The sequence below is a fragment of the Petaurus breviceps genome, unplaced genomic scaffold (genome assembly GCF_028583685.1).
Source record: "Petaurus breviceps papuanus isolate PSGF00001 unplaced genomic scaffold, PetGlider_PUasm1.0 37, whole genome shotgun sequence".
In the NCBI taxonomy this organism is placed as follows: Eukaryota; Metazoa; Chordata; class Mammalia; order Diprotodontia; family Petauridae; genus Petaurus; species Petaurus breviceps.
In genome coordinates this window covers 31,353,737-31,371,048 of record NW_027186296.1, presented here as the reverse complement: position 1 = coordinate 31,371,048, position 17,312 = coordinate 31,353,737, and the positions used below count along the sequence as shown (strand labels likewise).

Sequence of the window (17,312 nt, the reverse complement as noted above, 5' to 3'; positions counted from 1 at the left end):
CATGTAGGAATGTAAATAGTTCAACTTTGATAAGTTTCTTATGATTTCTTTTCCCTGTTTACCTTTTCATGCTTCTCTTGTTTCTTGTATCTGAATGTCAAATTTTCTGTTCAACCCTGGTATTTTTGTCAAGAATGCTTGAAAATCCTCTATTCCATCTAATAACCATATTTTCCCCTGAAACATGATACTCAGTTTTGCTGGATGGGTGATTCTTGGTTTTAATCCTAGCTCCTTTGACCTCTGGAATATCATATTCCAAGCCCTTTGATCCCTCAGGGTAGAATCTGCCAGATCTTGTGTTATCCTGATTGTGTTTCCACAGTATTCAAATTGTTTCTTCCTGGCTGCTAGTAATATTTTATCCTTGATCTGGGAACTCCAGAACCTGGCTATAATATTCCTAGGAGTTTTCTTTTTGGGATCTTTTTTTAGGAGGTGATTGGTGGATTCCTTCAACCTCTATTTTGCCCTCTGGTTCTAAAAACATCAGGGCAATTTTCCTTGACAATTTCTTGAAGAATGATTTCTAAGTTCTTTTTTTTGATCATGGCTTTCAGGTAGTCCAATAATTTTTAAATTCTCTCTCCTGGTTTTGTTTTCCAGGTCCCTGGTTTTCCCAGTGAAATATTTCACATTGCCTTCTATTTTTTTTTTCATTTGTTTGGATCTGTTTAATAGTATCTTGATTTCTCATAAAGTCACTAGCTTCCATTTGTTCCAATCTAATTCTGAAGGAATGATTCTCTTCCGTGAGCTTTTGAGATTCTTTTTCTATCTGGCAAATTTGGCTTTTTAAGACATTCTTCTCCTCATTGGCTTTTTGAGCCTCTTTTGCCATTTGAGTTAGTCTATTTTTGAGGTGTTATTTTCTTCAGTGAGGTTGTTGACTCTCATTTAATAATATTCTTGCATCGTTCTTATTTCTCTCCCCAATTTTTCCTCCACTTCTCTTATTTGGTTCTCAAAATCCTTCTTAAGCTCCTCTATGGCCTATAAGCAGCTTATTCTTTTGATAGAAGCTTTTGGTGCAGGAGTTCTGACTTGGCTGTCTTCCTCCTGTTCCATGCCCTGATTTTTTTTGTCCCCAAAAAAGGAATCCAAAGCCGGACTGCTATGCTTGCCTTGCTTCCCTCCTTTGCTCATGTTACTTGACTTTTGAGCTTTTTGCCACAGTAGAACTCTGCTACCAGAGCGGGTAGCTTTGTCCCAGTTGCTGGGGTTTTCTCAGCTGCTGGAACTATTAGTTGGCTGCCCTCTCTGAAGCTTCCACACACTCTGGCATTCTTGTCACACACCCCAGGACCTCCACCCCAGATAGTGATCCAGATCCAAGCAGGTTAAATCAAGAGCGATTACCCCTCAGACTGGTCACTTGGTCCCTCTACAATCTGCAGGCCCAGAGCTCTGAAGCAGCCACATTGCAGTGGCTGGATGGCTGCCACACCTCAGCAACTTCTTCCTCCAGTGGGCAAAGGCCAGACCGCACTCCCGAACTCCCATGTCCCAAAGTCCACACTGCACTGACCTCTCACTTTGTCCTTAGCATCTATGGGCTGATAAGTCTGGAAACTGCCACAGCTGCTGGTGATCTGAAGTCCCTCCAGCTGGGACTGGTTTTGGCTGCCCTGAGGCTACAACTTCCGGCTAGCACGGTGCTGGGCTCACTCCCAGAGCTCTGTGCTTGGCTCCCAGAACTCTGCACTGGCCCCTTCCTGCCAGCCTGCTGGATGGTCTTCAGTGGGAGGTTAGCTTCTCTGTGTCATTTTGTGCGTTCTGTAGCTCCAAATTTTCTGTAGAGTCATTTTTTACATGAATTGGAGGAGGAGGTGGAAATGGGAGCCACACGGAAGTCCTGTCTCTACTCCACCGTCTTGACTCCGCCCCCTATGCAGATCAAGTTTTGCACATCTTAAAATGCTAGCTGTATAGATGCTAACTATTATTCTTTTTCTTATCATTATTATTAGCCTTATATGTCTTCATCTTGTCCACAGAAGTAGCAAGGGGTACTTTTGCTGAAATCTGAATAAATTATATCTATGACACTCCTGTGGTTTCCCCACCTAATCACTTGGCATAAATGTAAATGAGGTTACTCTGAGCTATTCATGATGAAGCCTTGCTGGCTTTTAGTGATAACTGTTTCCTTTATAAGTATTCACTAACTATCCCCTTAATAATATATTCTGGAATCTTAACCAAGAATCAAAGTCAAGTATACTGGTTTGCAATTTGTAGAATCCACATTCTCCCCTTTTTGGAAAATCATGACAACTTTTACTTTTCCCTAAATTTGGTAGCACTTCTTTTCTTCACAATCTTTGAAAGTTCACTCTTATTTTTCCTTTGTCTTAGATTTCTGCTTCCTATTAGTCATTCCTCTTTTATCCTTTCTAATCACAAGTATTTCCTTCATTAAAGAAAAGAGGCCTTCTCTTCATCATAAGTTATGCTATTCACTGCAAGCAATGGTCCTACCCTTTCCTGAGCTGCTTCTTTTACCAAATTTAGTTTAAAACAAATAAAACAGAAAGAAACCCTTTGTGTTGTCTTTAACATTCTTCAAGTCTTAATTTATTCTGGGTATAAACATACCTATCAATGTTCTTGCATTGTATAAGAGGTTTTTTTTAATCCATTTTCTGTTACTTTCCCTTATGTTTTACATATGCATTTTTAAAAAATCCAAGTTATTCAGTTTCACAATCATATGTCTCATTAACTATTCCCTTTGCTTTCTCATTAGAATTATTTTTGTTTCTTTTTGTATTTTCATTCTTGAGAGCTTCCTATTTTTCCTGGGCTGATTTTGTGTAATTTTAGGCCATGAGGATTCCATCTATCTTATCTTTAAATGCTTAGAAGTATATTCTCAGTTTTCTTCTCTATCATGAATTTAAGATTGATTTAAGAGTTAAGATTACTTTGCTTACAAAATTTTCAGTTTTTCTGCTTCAATAGCCAATTCTTCCCTGTTGGTGAGTGTCAGGTCCATTATATTATGTGTTCCCTTCATTGCTTTTCCCTCCTTTTAAAGTATCAAGTTATAATAAGGCAAAGCAAGAAAGTATTAGCTGCCCTGCTTTTGGCAGAGAGAAAGCTACAATAGATGTCTAGATAATTAAAAAATCTGCCATCACAGCAATATGCTTCTGACTTGGTTCCTGAATTATCTAGGACAGAGGTTCCTAACTTGGAGTCTGTGAACTTATTTAAAATATTTTGATAAAAAGTGTTTTAATACATAGGTTGCCTTTGTAATATTACATATTTTGTTTTATGCATATAAAACATTATTCTGAAAAAGGGGTCCATAAGCTGATTCATTCTTCTTCCAAAGGTATCCATGACATAGACAAAGGTTAAGAAACCCTAATCTAGACAATGTAATGGATTGTAAACAGTTATGTGATATGGCAACCAAAAAAGCTAATGATCTTGAACTCCATTAAGAGAAGTTTAGCTTCCAGGAATAGGGTGTGTGATAACTAGAGAATTTTGTTCAGTTCTAAGCTCCACAGTTTAAGAAGGACTTTGATAAGTTGATGATTGTCCAGGAGATGGCAACTAGGATGGTGAAGGGCCTGTGAATAATACAAGAATTGATTGAAGGAAAAGGTAAGGCTTTTAACTAGAATAAAAGGAAATTTGAGGGGTGAGAGGAATAAGGTAGCTGTGAAAAATAGGACTATCACATAGAATAGGAATTTCATGTGCTCTGTTTGCTTCCAGAGGACAGAACTAGGTACAGTAGGTGAAAGTTGCAAAGAGACAAATTTAGACGATGTTAGGAAGAACTTCTTAACAGTTAGAGGGGTCCAGAAGTGTAATGGACTGTTTATAGAGGGAACAGATGTTCACTACTTAGAGGTCTTCAAGCAAAGACCAGAAGTTTACTTGCTGAGAATGTTACAGTAAGAATTCCAGAGAGAGGATTCTGGGAGGATGGCAGAGTAGGTCAGAAAATTTCAAGCTCTGAAGATTTTCATCTACAAAAGAGATAAAATAGCACCTCTGGGTGAACATAGAGCAGTGAAACAAATAAGAGTAGGCGTAGAACAGGGGTTCTCTTGGGATAAGCCAAGAAGACCTGAAGAAGAATCCTAGGATGAGATTTCCTCCCTGTGAAGAGTAAACACCTCCAGGACAGGGTCCACCTTAACAACTAGTAGCCAGCCCTGGGTTTGGTTTGAGAGGCTGCCTCAGCTCCAGCCACAGGAACTTTTATCCCTGAGACAGTGACAGGAGTTGGGTGTCTGACGTGGGGAAGATTTAGGGTACCCCTGCTAACAAGGAATGCCAGACCTAGCCGTGCTGTGAAGAGTGGAGCCAGCACACGCCTGCTGAGTGCAGAAATAGTGGGGTGGGCACTTAAAGGAGGCTAGAGGTCTTGGCTTGAGTTCAAGGTCAAAGGGGAAAACTGAAAAGGATCAGAGGCCAGAGGCACCATCCCTCACACCCCAGGACTAGAGGTGATTACAAAAAATGAATTATTACCAAAAAAATAAAATGCACAGGCAAAGGAAAAAGAATCCAACTATAGAGAGCTATTATGGGAATAGAGAAGACCAGGGTTCATCTTCAGAGGATGATACTGAAGCAAAGAAACCCTCTTCTACTCCAAAAAGTAATGCTTAATGGCCACCTGCCCAAAAAGAATTCATTGAAGAATTTAAAAAAGACTTTAAAAATCAAATGAGAGAGATAAAGGGAAAATTAAAAAGAAAAATAAGATTATGACAAAAAGTCTTCCAATTGGAAAAGGAGCTACAGAATCTTAAGGAAGAAAATGACTCCTTGAAAATTAGAATTTGGCAAGGTGAAGCCAATGAAGTTATAAGAAATGAAGAAATAAAGCAAAATATGAAGAATGAAAAAATAGAGAATATGAAACATTTCATAAGAACATATCAAGAAGAGAAAACATAAAAATAATTGGACTACCTGAAAGTCCTGATAAAAAAAATAATCTTGAAACAATAATACAAGAAATAATTAAAGAAAATTGGGCTGAAACGTTAGAACAAGGGAGGAAAGTAGAAATAAAAACATCCACTGATCACCACCACCTGAAAGAGATCCTAAGAGGAAAACTCACAGAAATATTATAGTTAAATTCTGAAGCCCCCAGATCAAGGACAAAATATTATAAGCAACAAGAAAAAAACAATTTATATATGACAGTATCACAACTAGAATCGCTTGAGTGTTGGCAACACTAAAAGAGTGCAGGTCTTGGAACACTGAATTGAAGAGCAGAAGAACTAGGCCTCCAGCTGAAAATATCATGCCCAGCAAAGTTAAACATAAGTCAGAATGAAAAAAAAAATGGACATTTGATCAGCTCTGAGACTTTCAGGACTCTTGTAAGAAAGAATGGGGTAGAGCTGAGTATGATATGATTTCAAAAAGTAAAACCGCTCAAGAACAGATAAGAGTAATTACCTTATACAAATGAGGTGCAAGAGGAAGAACCAATACAGAGGGATTAGATGGGGGAGGAGAGCTATTGATTCTGGAAACCTGCTTTCAACAGGAAGGGAAAATACATATGCATCTAGAAGAATATAAAAGTCTTCTAAATTTGTAAAGAAATAAAACTCTAAGGGGATAGGGAGGGGGGAGAGGATAAAGTGGGGTCTTTAGAAGGGAATGTGAGGGAATAGGTTAAAAGGGGGATATAGAAGGGTCTTTACATTTAGGGGAATGGGAGAATAAGGGAAGGAGCTTTAGAGGGGAGGGAGATACTAGGTTAAAGGGGTATATAAAAGGGTATTTAGATTTAGGGAAATGGGAGGATAAGGGATGGATCACTGGAGTGGAGGTAGGTTAAGTAATAGGAGGGCAACGTAGCAGGTAGACATAAAGTAGAGGAATTGGAGAGAGAATTAAAAAGAGATGTGCATAAATATAAGATTAGGAGTAGAATCTCTTAGGGAAAGTATATGTTTATGTATTATGTGTGTGTATATATGTATGCATGTATGTATATATTAATACTTATTTATAAATATATCCATGCTCAATTGTAGCCTTGGTGTGGTGGGGTAAGGGAGGAAGGGGGGGGGGAGAAACAAAGTAAAAAGTGTGCAGCATAGAACAAAAGAAAACCTACAAGGAAGCAAAGATGGACAGTGTTCAACATAACAAACAGTATTTAATATATAGACTTTCTTGAAATGATAGGTTATTGCTATATATTCTGAATCCTCTCCTATGTTCTGCAGTGTATGTGACGTTTTTTTCTTTTTTCTTTTTAATTTTAATATTTAATTTTATAATGTTTTTCTTTTCTTATTGTGTATTTGTTTTAGTATTTGTCTAAAATTTTTTAAAAAGAGAAAAAAAATAATTCCATTCATGTATGTATTGGATTATATGTATGCTAAGGCCCTTCCGATTCTCAAAATCTGTGATTCTTTGTCTCTTTTACTTCTGTTCTGTGGGCCTACAGGATATTCAAATGATAATATCATTTGTGTTTCTCCCCATAATGATTTCCCCCTCAGGTGCTCTTCTATAATTCCCTTCTCTAGTTCACTGATTTCTACAAAGAGGTTTATCACCTTAATATACATTACTAGACTATACTTCCTCCTTTATTTCATCCCCTTTGAATAATGTAAATCTTTCCAAAACAATAATCTAGCAATGAGTTCCATCCTACTAATTCTCATTGATCCTTGTACCTCCTTGTATTATGATCTCTAGTTCATCTGGTGCTTTTTACATATGTATAAAGAAATCTTAGGACAATGTTTTCGTTACTCCTTCCCTGAATTCTGTGGCATGTAAATTCATTCCCCTGTGACAGGGCACTTTGACTGCTCTTCTTTCTATATTATAGATACTTTCTATGATGTCTAGTTAAATATATATACATAGGCAGTTTTTCGCTGCCTTTTCCTTTTAAATGTAAAACTAGTTAGATTTACAGTACTACAAATGATTGTCATTTTTTAAACTGAATATCCACTTTAGTGGTTTTTACTGAGACCTGGAGGTTCTCTGTCCTGGGCTCCATCATGGTCTCAGTCCTTGTCTCAATCCCATTCTCTGTCTTGATCTTGGTCCTGGTACCTATCCCGATCCTGATTCCTCTCATGGCTGGGATCTCGACTTGGGCTTTGGGGTGGGGAGGCTGAAGAGGGAGGACCATCACCACCCCCCTGAACCTTCTGATTTCTCCCCACTTGGTCCTAGTTTCTGAAGCCGATCACTGGATGAAACAAAACTCTCATATAGAGATTTCCACTGGGGACATCTGGATGACTCATGCAAGTCATCATCAGCTGAGATGCTTTGCTAAAATGGTTGAAAAGTAGGGACTGGGCCCTTATCTGGGTCCTTCAGTTTCCCCCTAGAGTCCGTGACTGCTTGAAGCCGGAATTCTTGGTCTCATCTTTAATGGCACTGATGGCTCCTGATTTTACCAGCTGTTTAGCCTGCTCTGTTGCTGTGGCTGTGTCCACCACTGGTTGCTCTGATAGAGAGTGTTTGATGCCTCCCTGGCTGGCTGTGCTACTTTTACTCTGCTTCTTCAGAGCCAATAATGCTTTTTTTCTTTTTCTTGAGTTAGCTGAATTTCTTCTCCAATGCTTCTTCTTCCTCACTCAGTCCTGGGAGCAGCACCAACATGTCAGCTCCCAGCTCTGAGCTAGGTCTGGCCCTCCAGAGATGCAACTGAAAAGGGAGATGTTATCTCCTTCACAGAGTCCACAGCTGCAGCTTCCTCTCCCCTCCTGGGAGGACCAGATGGGCACAGGGTGATGATGTTTAGGGGATGACATTTTTTTCATCAGCCCTTATTTCGCGAACTATGTTTCTGGACAAGAATCCATCATTTCTCTTTTTTTTAATTGTGCACCAGAAGTCCAGATCCTGTTTTGGGATATCATTTTGAACATGGACAGATGTTACTTAGATGAGACCAAAAGACAAATATAGAAAACACTATGCTAGGATTGCAAAATTCTACTTGCTCTCCATACTTGCTGAAAGTGAGATTCTCAGCTTTTATGGCAAATTCTTAGGTTATGAATTGGTTAGTTCAAGCCTGATATTTGGTCAATTTGAAACTTGGAACAGATTTTCTCATATAAAAAATTTCTTATGGTTGGTTAGCTTCCCAGGATAGCCCACAAAGCTGTTCAAGCAATAACAGTTCTGAAATATGTGAAAAGTAGACTTCTGTGACCTAACTTTGGAACTTGATCAATACTTCTAACATAGTTTCTTTGGGGAAATATATCCCAAATCAGAAGTTAGGACTCTGGGAACATCTCTCACCTTCCCACTACTTTTTGTTTTTTTCCTTTTTGGAGGGCAATTGTGGTTAAGTAACTTGCCCAAGGTCATATGACTAGTTTGTGTGTGTGTGTGTGTGTGTGTGTGTGTGTGTGTGTGTGTGTGTGTTTGTTAGGTGTCTGAGGCTGGATCCAAACCCAGGTCCTCCTGAATGCAGGGCCGGTGCTCTACTCACTGCACTACCTAACCGCCCCCACCATCCCACTACTTTTGAATACATTTTGGTTTGGTAATGGAAGGGACTTTCCCTTTTAATCTAGTGGCAAGCTGCCACTCTATCTATTTGCCACTCTAAAGAAGAGAAATTCCCCCGTGTAAAGCCAGTCACAAGCAGCTCTCCTGAGGACTGCTGCTGTGAATAATTTTAAGGATCTAATTGCATAGTATAGTGAACTCTGTATTCAGCAATAAACCAAAGCATAACATTCAAGAAACTGAAGCATAACATTCACAACAATATCCACCCATAGGTCACAGTAAGATACAAATCTCATCAGTCAATACAGAGTACCCAAGTAAAGTCTTCTCTCATTTTCCAATCATCCTTAAGTCAATCATCCTTAAAGGGTAGCAGAAAGTACAAACACCATCCATCCCTAGGTCACTGTAAGTCACAATCTCATCAGTCAGTATAGAGTACCCAAGTAAAGTCCTCTTTCATCTTAACTCGAGGCTGGCTTCCAAACCCCATGGCTCCTCCTCCATAGGCTGACTGCTCCCAGCTCTTGCCTGGATTCACCCAACTCTTGCCTGAATTCACATGTATACAGCTCTCCAATCCCAGTTCTATATCTCAATTTATGGGGACTGCTCTACTCTAAACACTTCTGCAGTTTCTGTTTCTAGGAAGACAAAGCTTAACAAAGCTACAATATTTACACACATTAAACTTAACAGAGCTACAACAGTATTTACACACATTGCTAGCACTATTATCTGAACTCTCTGTCTGACAAGGTAACACAAATCAGCAGACAAGGCTTCCATCTGCTAGAACAACAGACAGAGTGCTACAGAGTGCCAACATCAAAACATTCTCACCCTCAATTCTCAGAAAGAAACACAGATGAACAGAGCACCAAAATCACAAGCATTCTGTCTCTCAGTTCTGCCTGCTCCCAACTCTGCTTTAGCTTTTCTCTGCTGTATTCCTTCCTGTTCTGCTCTTTCAGCAAGCTCCTCCCACCATGGGCTCCTTGTTATTATGTTAGACCTATTAAGGGTAGAGAAGGTCTTCAAACTCCCTTAGGCCTGTTTAGGGCAATACAGTGTATACTGTTTCCAATAGAATCTTGATACAATCAAAGGTTAGACTCAAAGGCACTTGAATATCTGAAACAAGCAGCAAAGTACTACTTTGCTTGCCATTACATCCCCACACCTGAAAGAGTGAGTAGGTACCATCCAGCAGCAGAAGAATCCCCAGCCAAGGTAGACTCCCCGACATCCCCTGGAGTCAGGAGGACCTGAGTTCAAATCTAGCCTCAGACACTTAGCACTTACTAGCTGTGTGACCTTGGGCAAGTCACTTAACCCCAATTGCCCTGCCTTCCACACTTGAGAAAGACCTCCCAAAAAAGATCTCTAATTTTTATCTCTTGCCTCATTTCTTCCAACTCTTGAAGTCCTTATGACCAAGTTGTTCTTTTTTTTTTTCCCCTATAGATTCTCCTTACATTTATCATGAAGTTACTCCTCCTGAGTTTGCCTCTTGGGTTTACCTTAAGGCATAAGTCATAGTATTTCTTCTTTGTATTTGGAATTTTTTGTTCACTCATATCTCCAGCTGCAGTTTTTAGATTGGGACTTTGTACCAACACCAGACTCTGCTCCTTTCATGTATTAGATGAGGTAGGCAAGGTCCTTCTTAGTCTAGTGCACTCTGTAGCCTGGATGTTGCTGCTATTGCCTTGCCACTGCTCTAGAGGGAATGGCTTATTCCTAGTCTCCCCTTTTTCCTGTTCCACAGCCTTGACTTGGGACTCTGAGCTCTGGTTTGAGATGGAACCAACCCTCATTCTGCCTCCAGCCCTCTTTCTCTGGTGGCCCATCATTGGTGTTGGCCTGGATCCTGTCTCCATCTCTTTGTCTGCACAACAATACATGGGCAGTTACTTTTTTCCTTGCCACAGTCTAGGCAAGTCCCATTTGGGTACTGGGAATTATACTGTCCAGTTCTGGGGTGCTTATGCTTTATTTCCTTGATGAGTTCAGCTACCTAATATGAGAGATTGTGTTTTGGACCTTCTGATGGGCTTTCTACAGTGGGCTTCTGACTCTCTTCTCATCTGTCTTCCTGGGCAGTCCCCTATCAAAACCTTTCTTGTTCTGGCTCCAACAGGATCTGAGGGGTCACTCTTGCTTCAGGTATCTTACAGACTACTTATCTTTTTTTTTATCATGATTTTATTTGATGATAAACTTTACTCCACTCCTTTTCTTTCATTTCTTATTCATCATGTGTTATAGTCTGCTCATCCTCATTTATGCACATCTCCATTGACCCCTGAATGATATGCAGAGGAGTGCAAATGTCTGACCAAGTACTGCCAAAAGGAGATTCAAAGGAAAAATGGTGCATGCCACAGTTCCTAGTCTCAGCAAGATGGGCAAGGAGCATAAGTCCCTGCTAGGGAGAGTGGTCTTAAGGCAAACTTCTCTCTAATGATTTGTTTACTTGCTTATTTATTCATTATATAGGAGGTTCCCTACATGAAGAAACATTTCCTTTATTATCCTTTTTTGTAGTTTTTATTACTTTACCTGGTTCACTTCTTATAGTTTTGGGATGAGAATTAATCTTAAAGTCTTCTCTCTCACTCATCTTGGCCAAAGACCCTATGTGTATAGCCTTATACCTAAAATATGGCTTCTGTTTTGGAAACTGTAACTGTCAACAGTATTTAAAGGATTGTTGTTGTTGTTGTTCAGTCATATCTGACTCTCGTGACCTCATAGGGAATTTTCTTGGCAAAGATACTGGAGTGGTTTGCCATTTCCTTCTCTATTAGCTTTCTATATATTTGACACTGAATAGCTCATGGTCTTTAATTTGATGTAAAAAATAACTTTGGATTTGGAGGAAGGACTTATTGTAATACTCTGCCTTTCTTTGAATTGAAAATACATTTACAGGGTTACTAATCTTTCACACCTAGTAGTGAAAGTGAGCCAATGGTATGTTTTATTTAATTTCCACTTAGTGAAATAAAAAAAATCTTTTAAAATTACAGGGAAATTATGATGATTAAGTCTTCACATATTCTGTTATTTACTTTATCGTGAAAAAAACTTTGATTTAAAATTGTATTTGTCTTTTGCCAGATCTCTTGACCCTGTGATAAGTACTGCTTTACAAGGTCTTGCTGTCATAGAAAATCACCTTGTAGAAGTGGATGGAGATACACTTTTCTTGTATGGCTCTGGAGCTCTAGAATCACTGGATCGGAACTGGAGTGTTCAGACAGCAGGATTGGTCACAACAGTCTCCTTCACTTTCATAGAATTTGATGAAATAGTTCAAGTACTCCCCAAATTGAAGATTAAATTTCCTAATTCTTTGGTAAACCTTTATTAACAATAATGTTTAAATGGCTCTTACTTGTAGCTCATGTGATTAGTTCAAAGCTTAGTTTTAATCCTTTTGTTTCCTGCTGTTTCTATCTAGCAAGTTCCTAACACAAGACTTTCTAAAGCCAGAACTATAAATTAGGATTGAAAATGGTTTTATAATTTTCTTCTCCTATTGGGCATTCAACCATTGTAAAGCACTTTGACCTTTTGCAGTAGAATAAAAATGAAAAATAAAAGAAATACTTAAAATTATTTACTTTCCCTTATAAAACATTTATTAAGACCTACTCACATAGATAATTTGTGTATGTTTTCTTTATTATGTCTTATATAGTCATGACAATATTGTATTTCTTATAAATTTTCATAATAATTGCCATGCATTTATATATCTTGACATTTGAAACATTTAACGAGGCTTAATTTTGCTGATTTTTATATTAGTATAATCTGAGTATTTTTTTAAAATTATGATTTTATAACTTACTATTTAATGAAAAATGTATTATAATGTTTTTTCTATAACTCAGTTGATTTCCTGCATCTATCCCCTTTATGTTTCCTTATGTCAGTACTTTTTATCATCATCCATAAGAAAGAGAGGCTAGAAATAAAAGCTCTGTATGTTAGTGAATGAAGTTCTAAACTGACAGATATAGCACTTGCATGATCATCCCAGTTCTGCTAACTTTTTCTGGGGGAACCAGTTTAACCCCTTGTGTCTTATAGTTAGCTTTAAAAAGTCAATAGCCTGCTTTTACCTTATAGGACCAGTAGAAATTTCTGTATAAAATTGTTTGAAAACTTCATATCTTTCATTTAAAGATTTGGATTAGTGCAAAGGAAATAAAGATTTGGTATTCTTAGAGTTTATATAATTTTTTAAGATGACAAAAGCATAGAGTTGGAAGGGGATCATAAAGCTAATCTAGGTTAACCTGTATTTGAATAATTATTCCTAAATGGCCTTGTTTTGTAGGTAAGATATAAATATCTTTCCCATTTTGTTTTGAAGTGGGCATATTAAATCTGTTAAAAATAAATAAATTCTTTTGCTTTTATCTATTTGAATACTGATTAGCCAAACCTAAGGTCAGTAGGTAGACCACAAGTATAAAAATGATCCATGGAATTATAAGTTTGATGATTTTAAGATGTTTAAATTTAGTATCATTTACATTTATATTTTTTGTTTTATAGCACCTTAAGTTCAAGGAGACAAATCTTGTTATGCTCCAGCAGTTTAATGCACTGGCACAGCTTCGTCGCATTGACCAGTTGACAATCGATCCTCAGGGAAATCCAGTTGTCAATTTTACACTCTGGAAATACTATGTGCTATTTAGACTGAGCCATTTTAGCATGCAGAAAATAAATGGAACTGAGGTAACCTAACCATATCCTTTGTGAATAGTATGAGTATAATTTCTCTCTAAAAGGAAGTCATAAAAAATAGTAAAGAGATGAAATAGCCATGTAATCAGAGAATGTTTATTTCATTTTATAATATTTTAAATTATTAGTTTATTATTTAAATTATTTTAAAATAAAAATCACATCACTCAGAAAGTTTGAGAATTAAACCAGCTTTACAAATAGCATTGGCTTAAAGTGAGTAATAAAGAATAAAGTAATAAATAATATTGATTATTTTTCTGATATGAAGATAGCAACATTGTAAAAGATTTAGTAGACTAGTCAAATGTTTTGTACATATCTGTGGATAATATGCTCTTTGGATTCTTCAAAAGTCAAAGCTCATGACTTATTCTGTACTTCATGCATTGCCTTATATGCTAAAGGGCTTAAATGGTAACTGGTAAGACTCACCAAAAAGAAAGAAAGGAAGAATAGGATAAGAGAAAGGAAAGATAAAGTTATGAGAAAGAAGAGAGTAAAACCTGGAAATGCAGAAGGGAGCAAAAATATTTAAAGAGAAAAAGACGAGCAACCTCTGTTTTGTTTTTTAAATAGTTTCTAACTGCTGGCTTCGGTGTAACTGTTTGAATAACTAAAGTCTAGAGATGACTGACAGATTTATCTGGGGAGATTATTATCTTTGAATAATAACAGCTGACATTTAGGTAGTGCTTTAAATTTTTCAAAGCACTTTCCAAAATCTTTCATTTGAACCACAACTATTCTAGGAATTACCCACATTTTACAGATGAAGAAACTGAGAATCAGAATGGCTAAAGGAGTTGCCTGAGGTAACAGGGTTAGTAAATGTCCAAAGCAGGATTCAAACAGTCTTCTAACTCCATATCCAACCCTGCCATTTCAAAGCTCTTGAAGAGCAATTGCCTCAAATGTTGCCAGTAAGGCTTATCTCACATTGATCCCAATTATTAAAAGTCTAGGCAAGGGGATCTCGCTCTCTTTAAATGTTAATATGGAAAAGAAAAGAAGGGATTCTTCCAGTACTAAACATCACTATCTCCCAAATTAGCAGTTAGATTTTTGAAATATAACTTAATGTGGGGAAACAGGTCAAATTTTCTGAAATGCCCTTTTTTCCTCTTTGTTAGTGATAAAATGAACAGATTCTTGTCTTCACTAAAAATGAACATACTTGCCAATAATTATTACACTCTAGATACCCTTATTCTGGTTCTTTCAAAATCAAGTGTATCTTCAAGAGACTGAGGTTTGTTGACTTATCCACCTAGGGTAGTGCCTGGACATCTGCCATGGTAGGTAGCTACGTTTTGAGGAAAGTAAAATAGTCTTGGACCCCTTGAGTATATTTGATTGTTCAAACTGCTTTTCAAGGAGTCTAATTTAATCTAGACCTCCAGAGCAATTTAAGAGATCCTGAGCAGAGCCCCCAAACTATCCAGTCTCAATAGGAGCTCCCTGAATTGCCAAAACTAGCTTAAGCCAGAGGAAATTTTGCTGTGGCAGAGTAAACTTCCCAAATGTACTTTGTCTACTCCAAACTAACATCTCAGGGTAATTGAAATGGGGGCACAGAATACTAAATAGTTGCACTCAAATGTAATTTATTCAAATTATATATAAGTATAAAAAAAAAACAATATGCATATAAACTATAGAAAGGGGAAATAATCAAACTAAATTATTTTGTTATATCTTTGAATAGAAGGAAAGTATAATATTTGAAGAACTATAGAATCCTTGATTACTTGTGTAATATATTACCATGTGATCAGCTTTTGTTTGTTCAATTTATTGAATATTTATTTAACACCTACAGTTTGCCAAGCACCATGTCAGATATTAGAAGATAAAGAAAATTAGATAAAACAATTCCTACCCTTCTGGCAGCTCTGGCCTGGCCCTCTTCTCTTTTCTTTCTCTACTCTTTCACTTGGGTAATATCATTACCTCCTATGTATCTAATCATCATCTCTGTGCAAATGACTCCCAGCTTTATATATCCAGTTCTAGGATCTCTCTTGAGTTCCCATTTCTGTATATCTGCCTTTTGGACATTACAAGCTGTATAGCTCATAGAAATCTCAAACTCAATGTGTATAAAATAGAATTCATCATTTTCCCCCTGGCAACCTTTCCCTTTTTCAGACTTCTCTCCTTCTGTCAAAGGCATCAGTATTCTTGCAGATATTCAATCTCATAATCTTGAGGTTATCCTCCACTCTTTCTCACCTCACATATTCAGTTAATTGCCAGTCTTATTGTCTCTACTGCAACAATATCTCCACTCACACAGCTTACCACACTAGTTCTGACCTTCAACACTTCTTGACTAGACTATTGATTGCAATAGTTTACTAATTGATCTCTGTGCCCCAAGTCTCTCTTCACTCTAATATAGCCTTCTCACAGCTCCCAGAGTGATTTTCCTAAAGCTTGGGTCTGAAAATGTCACTCCTCTATCCAGTAAACACTAATGGCTTCCTATTTTCTTTAGGATCAAATATCAGCTACTCTGTTTGACTTTTAAAGTCCTTCACAACCTAGTTCCAGTGTTCCTTCCCAATATTGTTATGTATTACTCCTCTTCCTACACCCTGCAGTCTAACCATACTGGTTTCCTTGCTATTGTTCACATAGAACACTTAATCTCCATTGCTTTTACTTTGGCTACCTCCATTCATAGAATTCTATCCCTCTTTATCTCTGCGATTTTAAGTCCCTTGTTTTCTCCAAAACTCGGCTCAGAATCCACCTTTTACGTGGAGCCATTCTTAGTCTCATTAGCTCCTTCCTCCAAAATTACCTTGTACTTATTTTGTATATAATGCTGTGTACATGTTATATCTCCCACTAGAACAGCCTCTGAAGGATTGGAGCTATTTCCATTTTATCATTGTGCCCCTAGCACTCTCTTTGACAGTTAATGCTCTTCATCACCTGGTCCCTTTCTGTCTTTCTGGTTATCTTAAACTTGATTCCTCTCCTCTTCTCTCTCTCTGATCTAACACACTCTGATCTAAACACTACTTGCACTTGTGCACATAGAACTTCATCTTCTGTCTCTGTACCTTTGCCCTGGATGGACCCTTTGTCCAGAGTACATTCTCTCTTTGACTTAATTTATTGGATTCAAGAATTCATTCAAGACTCAGTTCAAGCACCATGTTTTTCATGAAGCCTTTTTTAGTCTTTTCCCTTCCCCCGGCTTCTTGTGCCTTCCTTCTCCAAACTGCCTTTTATTTTATTAAACATTCATTTACATCTGTATATGTTATTTTCCTTCATTAGAAGGTAAACACCTTGAGGGCAGAAATTTTTTCCCTTTAGTCTTTGTATCCTCAGTACTTAGCATAGTGTCTAGCAGTAGTAGATATTTAATCAAAAAACATTAATTATAGCATATTAAAAAACACATGTTGATTGATTACTATTGATTGATACTTTATATAGTTTTCATCAATGTCTAAAATTTTGTAAATGTTAATAAATAAACAGTAAAAATACTGTTTTATGTAAAAGAAAATACATATACACATTAATCCAAGTTGTACCCTCAGCTCTAGGTTACACATGCTTCCCTGAGTAAATATAGGAAAGAATTCCTATGAGCTGTATATAATCTAGTATATGAAGAGGATCAGAAAGGGCTAAATGAAAACTAAAATTCTATATAATAGCTACAAAGAGGAAGGGAAATTTCTTCCCTAAGCCAGTGAGTATTTTCTCTTGGGAAGTGATCAAAGAAATGCATTGTGGGGAAAGGTGTGAGTAATTACTTGATTGACCTTTTGATACATCATTAAAATGAATTAGTTTTAATAGTTGCTTGGAAATTTCCTCTCAACTTCTTATGCTTTCCAAAATCTACCGTTTATTTTAAAAATTTTCTCATTAAGAACTTCAGATATCCCAGAAATAGTTTCCAGACTTCTAAGCTTCTACTAACAGGAAACTACAAAACGAAATGCTGGAGAGCATAATGTGAGGGATAGGGAGCGTGACCAAAGGGAGATGCTTCTCCCAACAGC

The 17,312-nt window shown here is 37.3% G+C and overlaps 1 protein-coding gene and 1 pseudogene across 4 annotated transcripts in view; one reads left to right on the top strand and one right to left on the bottom strand.

Annotated features, from left to right (window-relative positions):
• Positions 1–17,312, top strand: part of LRRC49 (leucine rich repeat containing 49) — a 199,634-nt gene that overhangs the window by 164,470 nt on the left and 17,852 nt on the right. For all 4 annotated transcript variants that reach the window (XM_069098179.1, XM_069098177.1, XM_069098178.1 and 1 more), the window contains 2 exons: positions 11,635–11,872; positions 13,084–13,269. In XM_069098179.1, coding sequence (XP_068954280.1) covers positions 11,635–11,872; positions 13,084–13,269 — 424 coding nt within the window. The remainder of the gene's footprint in view (positions 1–11,634; positions 11,873–13,083; positions 13,270–17,312) is intronic.
• Positions 6,981–7,861, bottom strand: LOC138168709 (negative elongation factor E pseudogene; annotated as a pseudogene).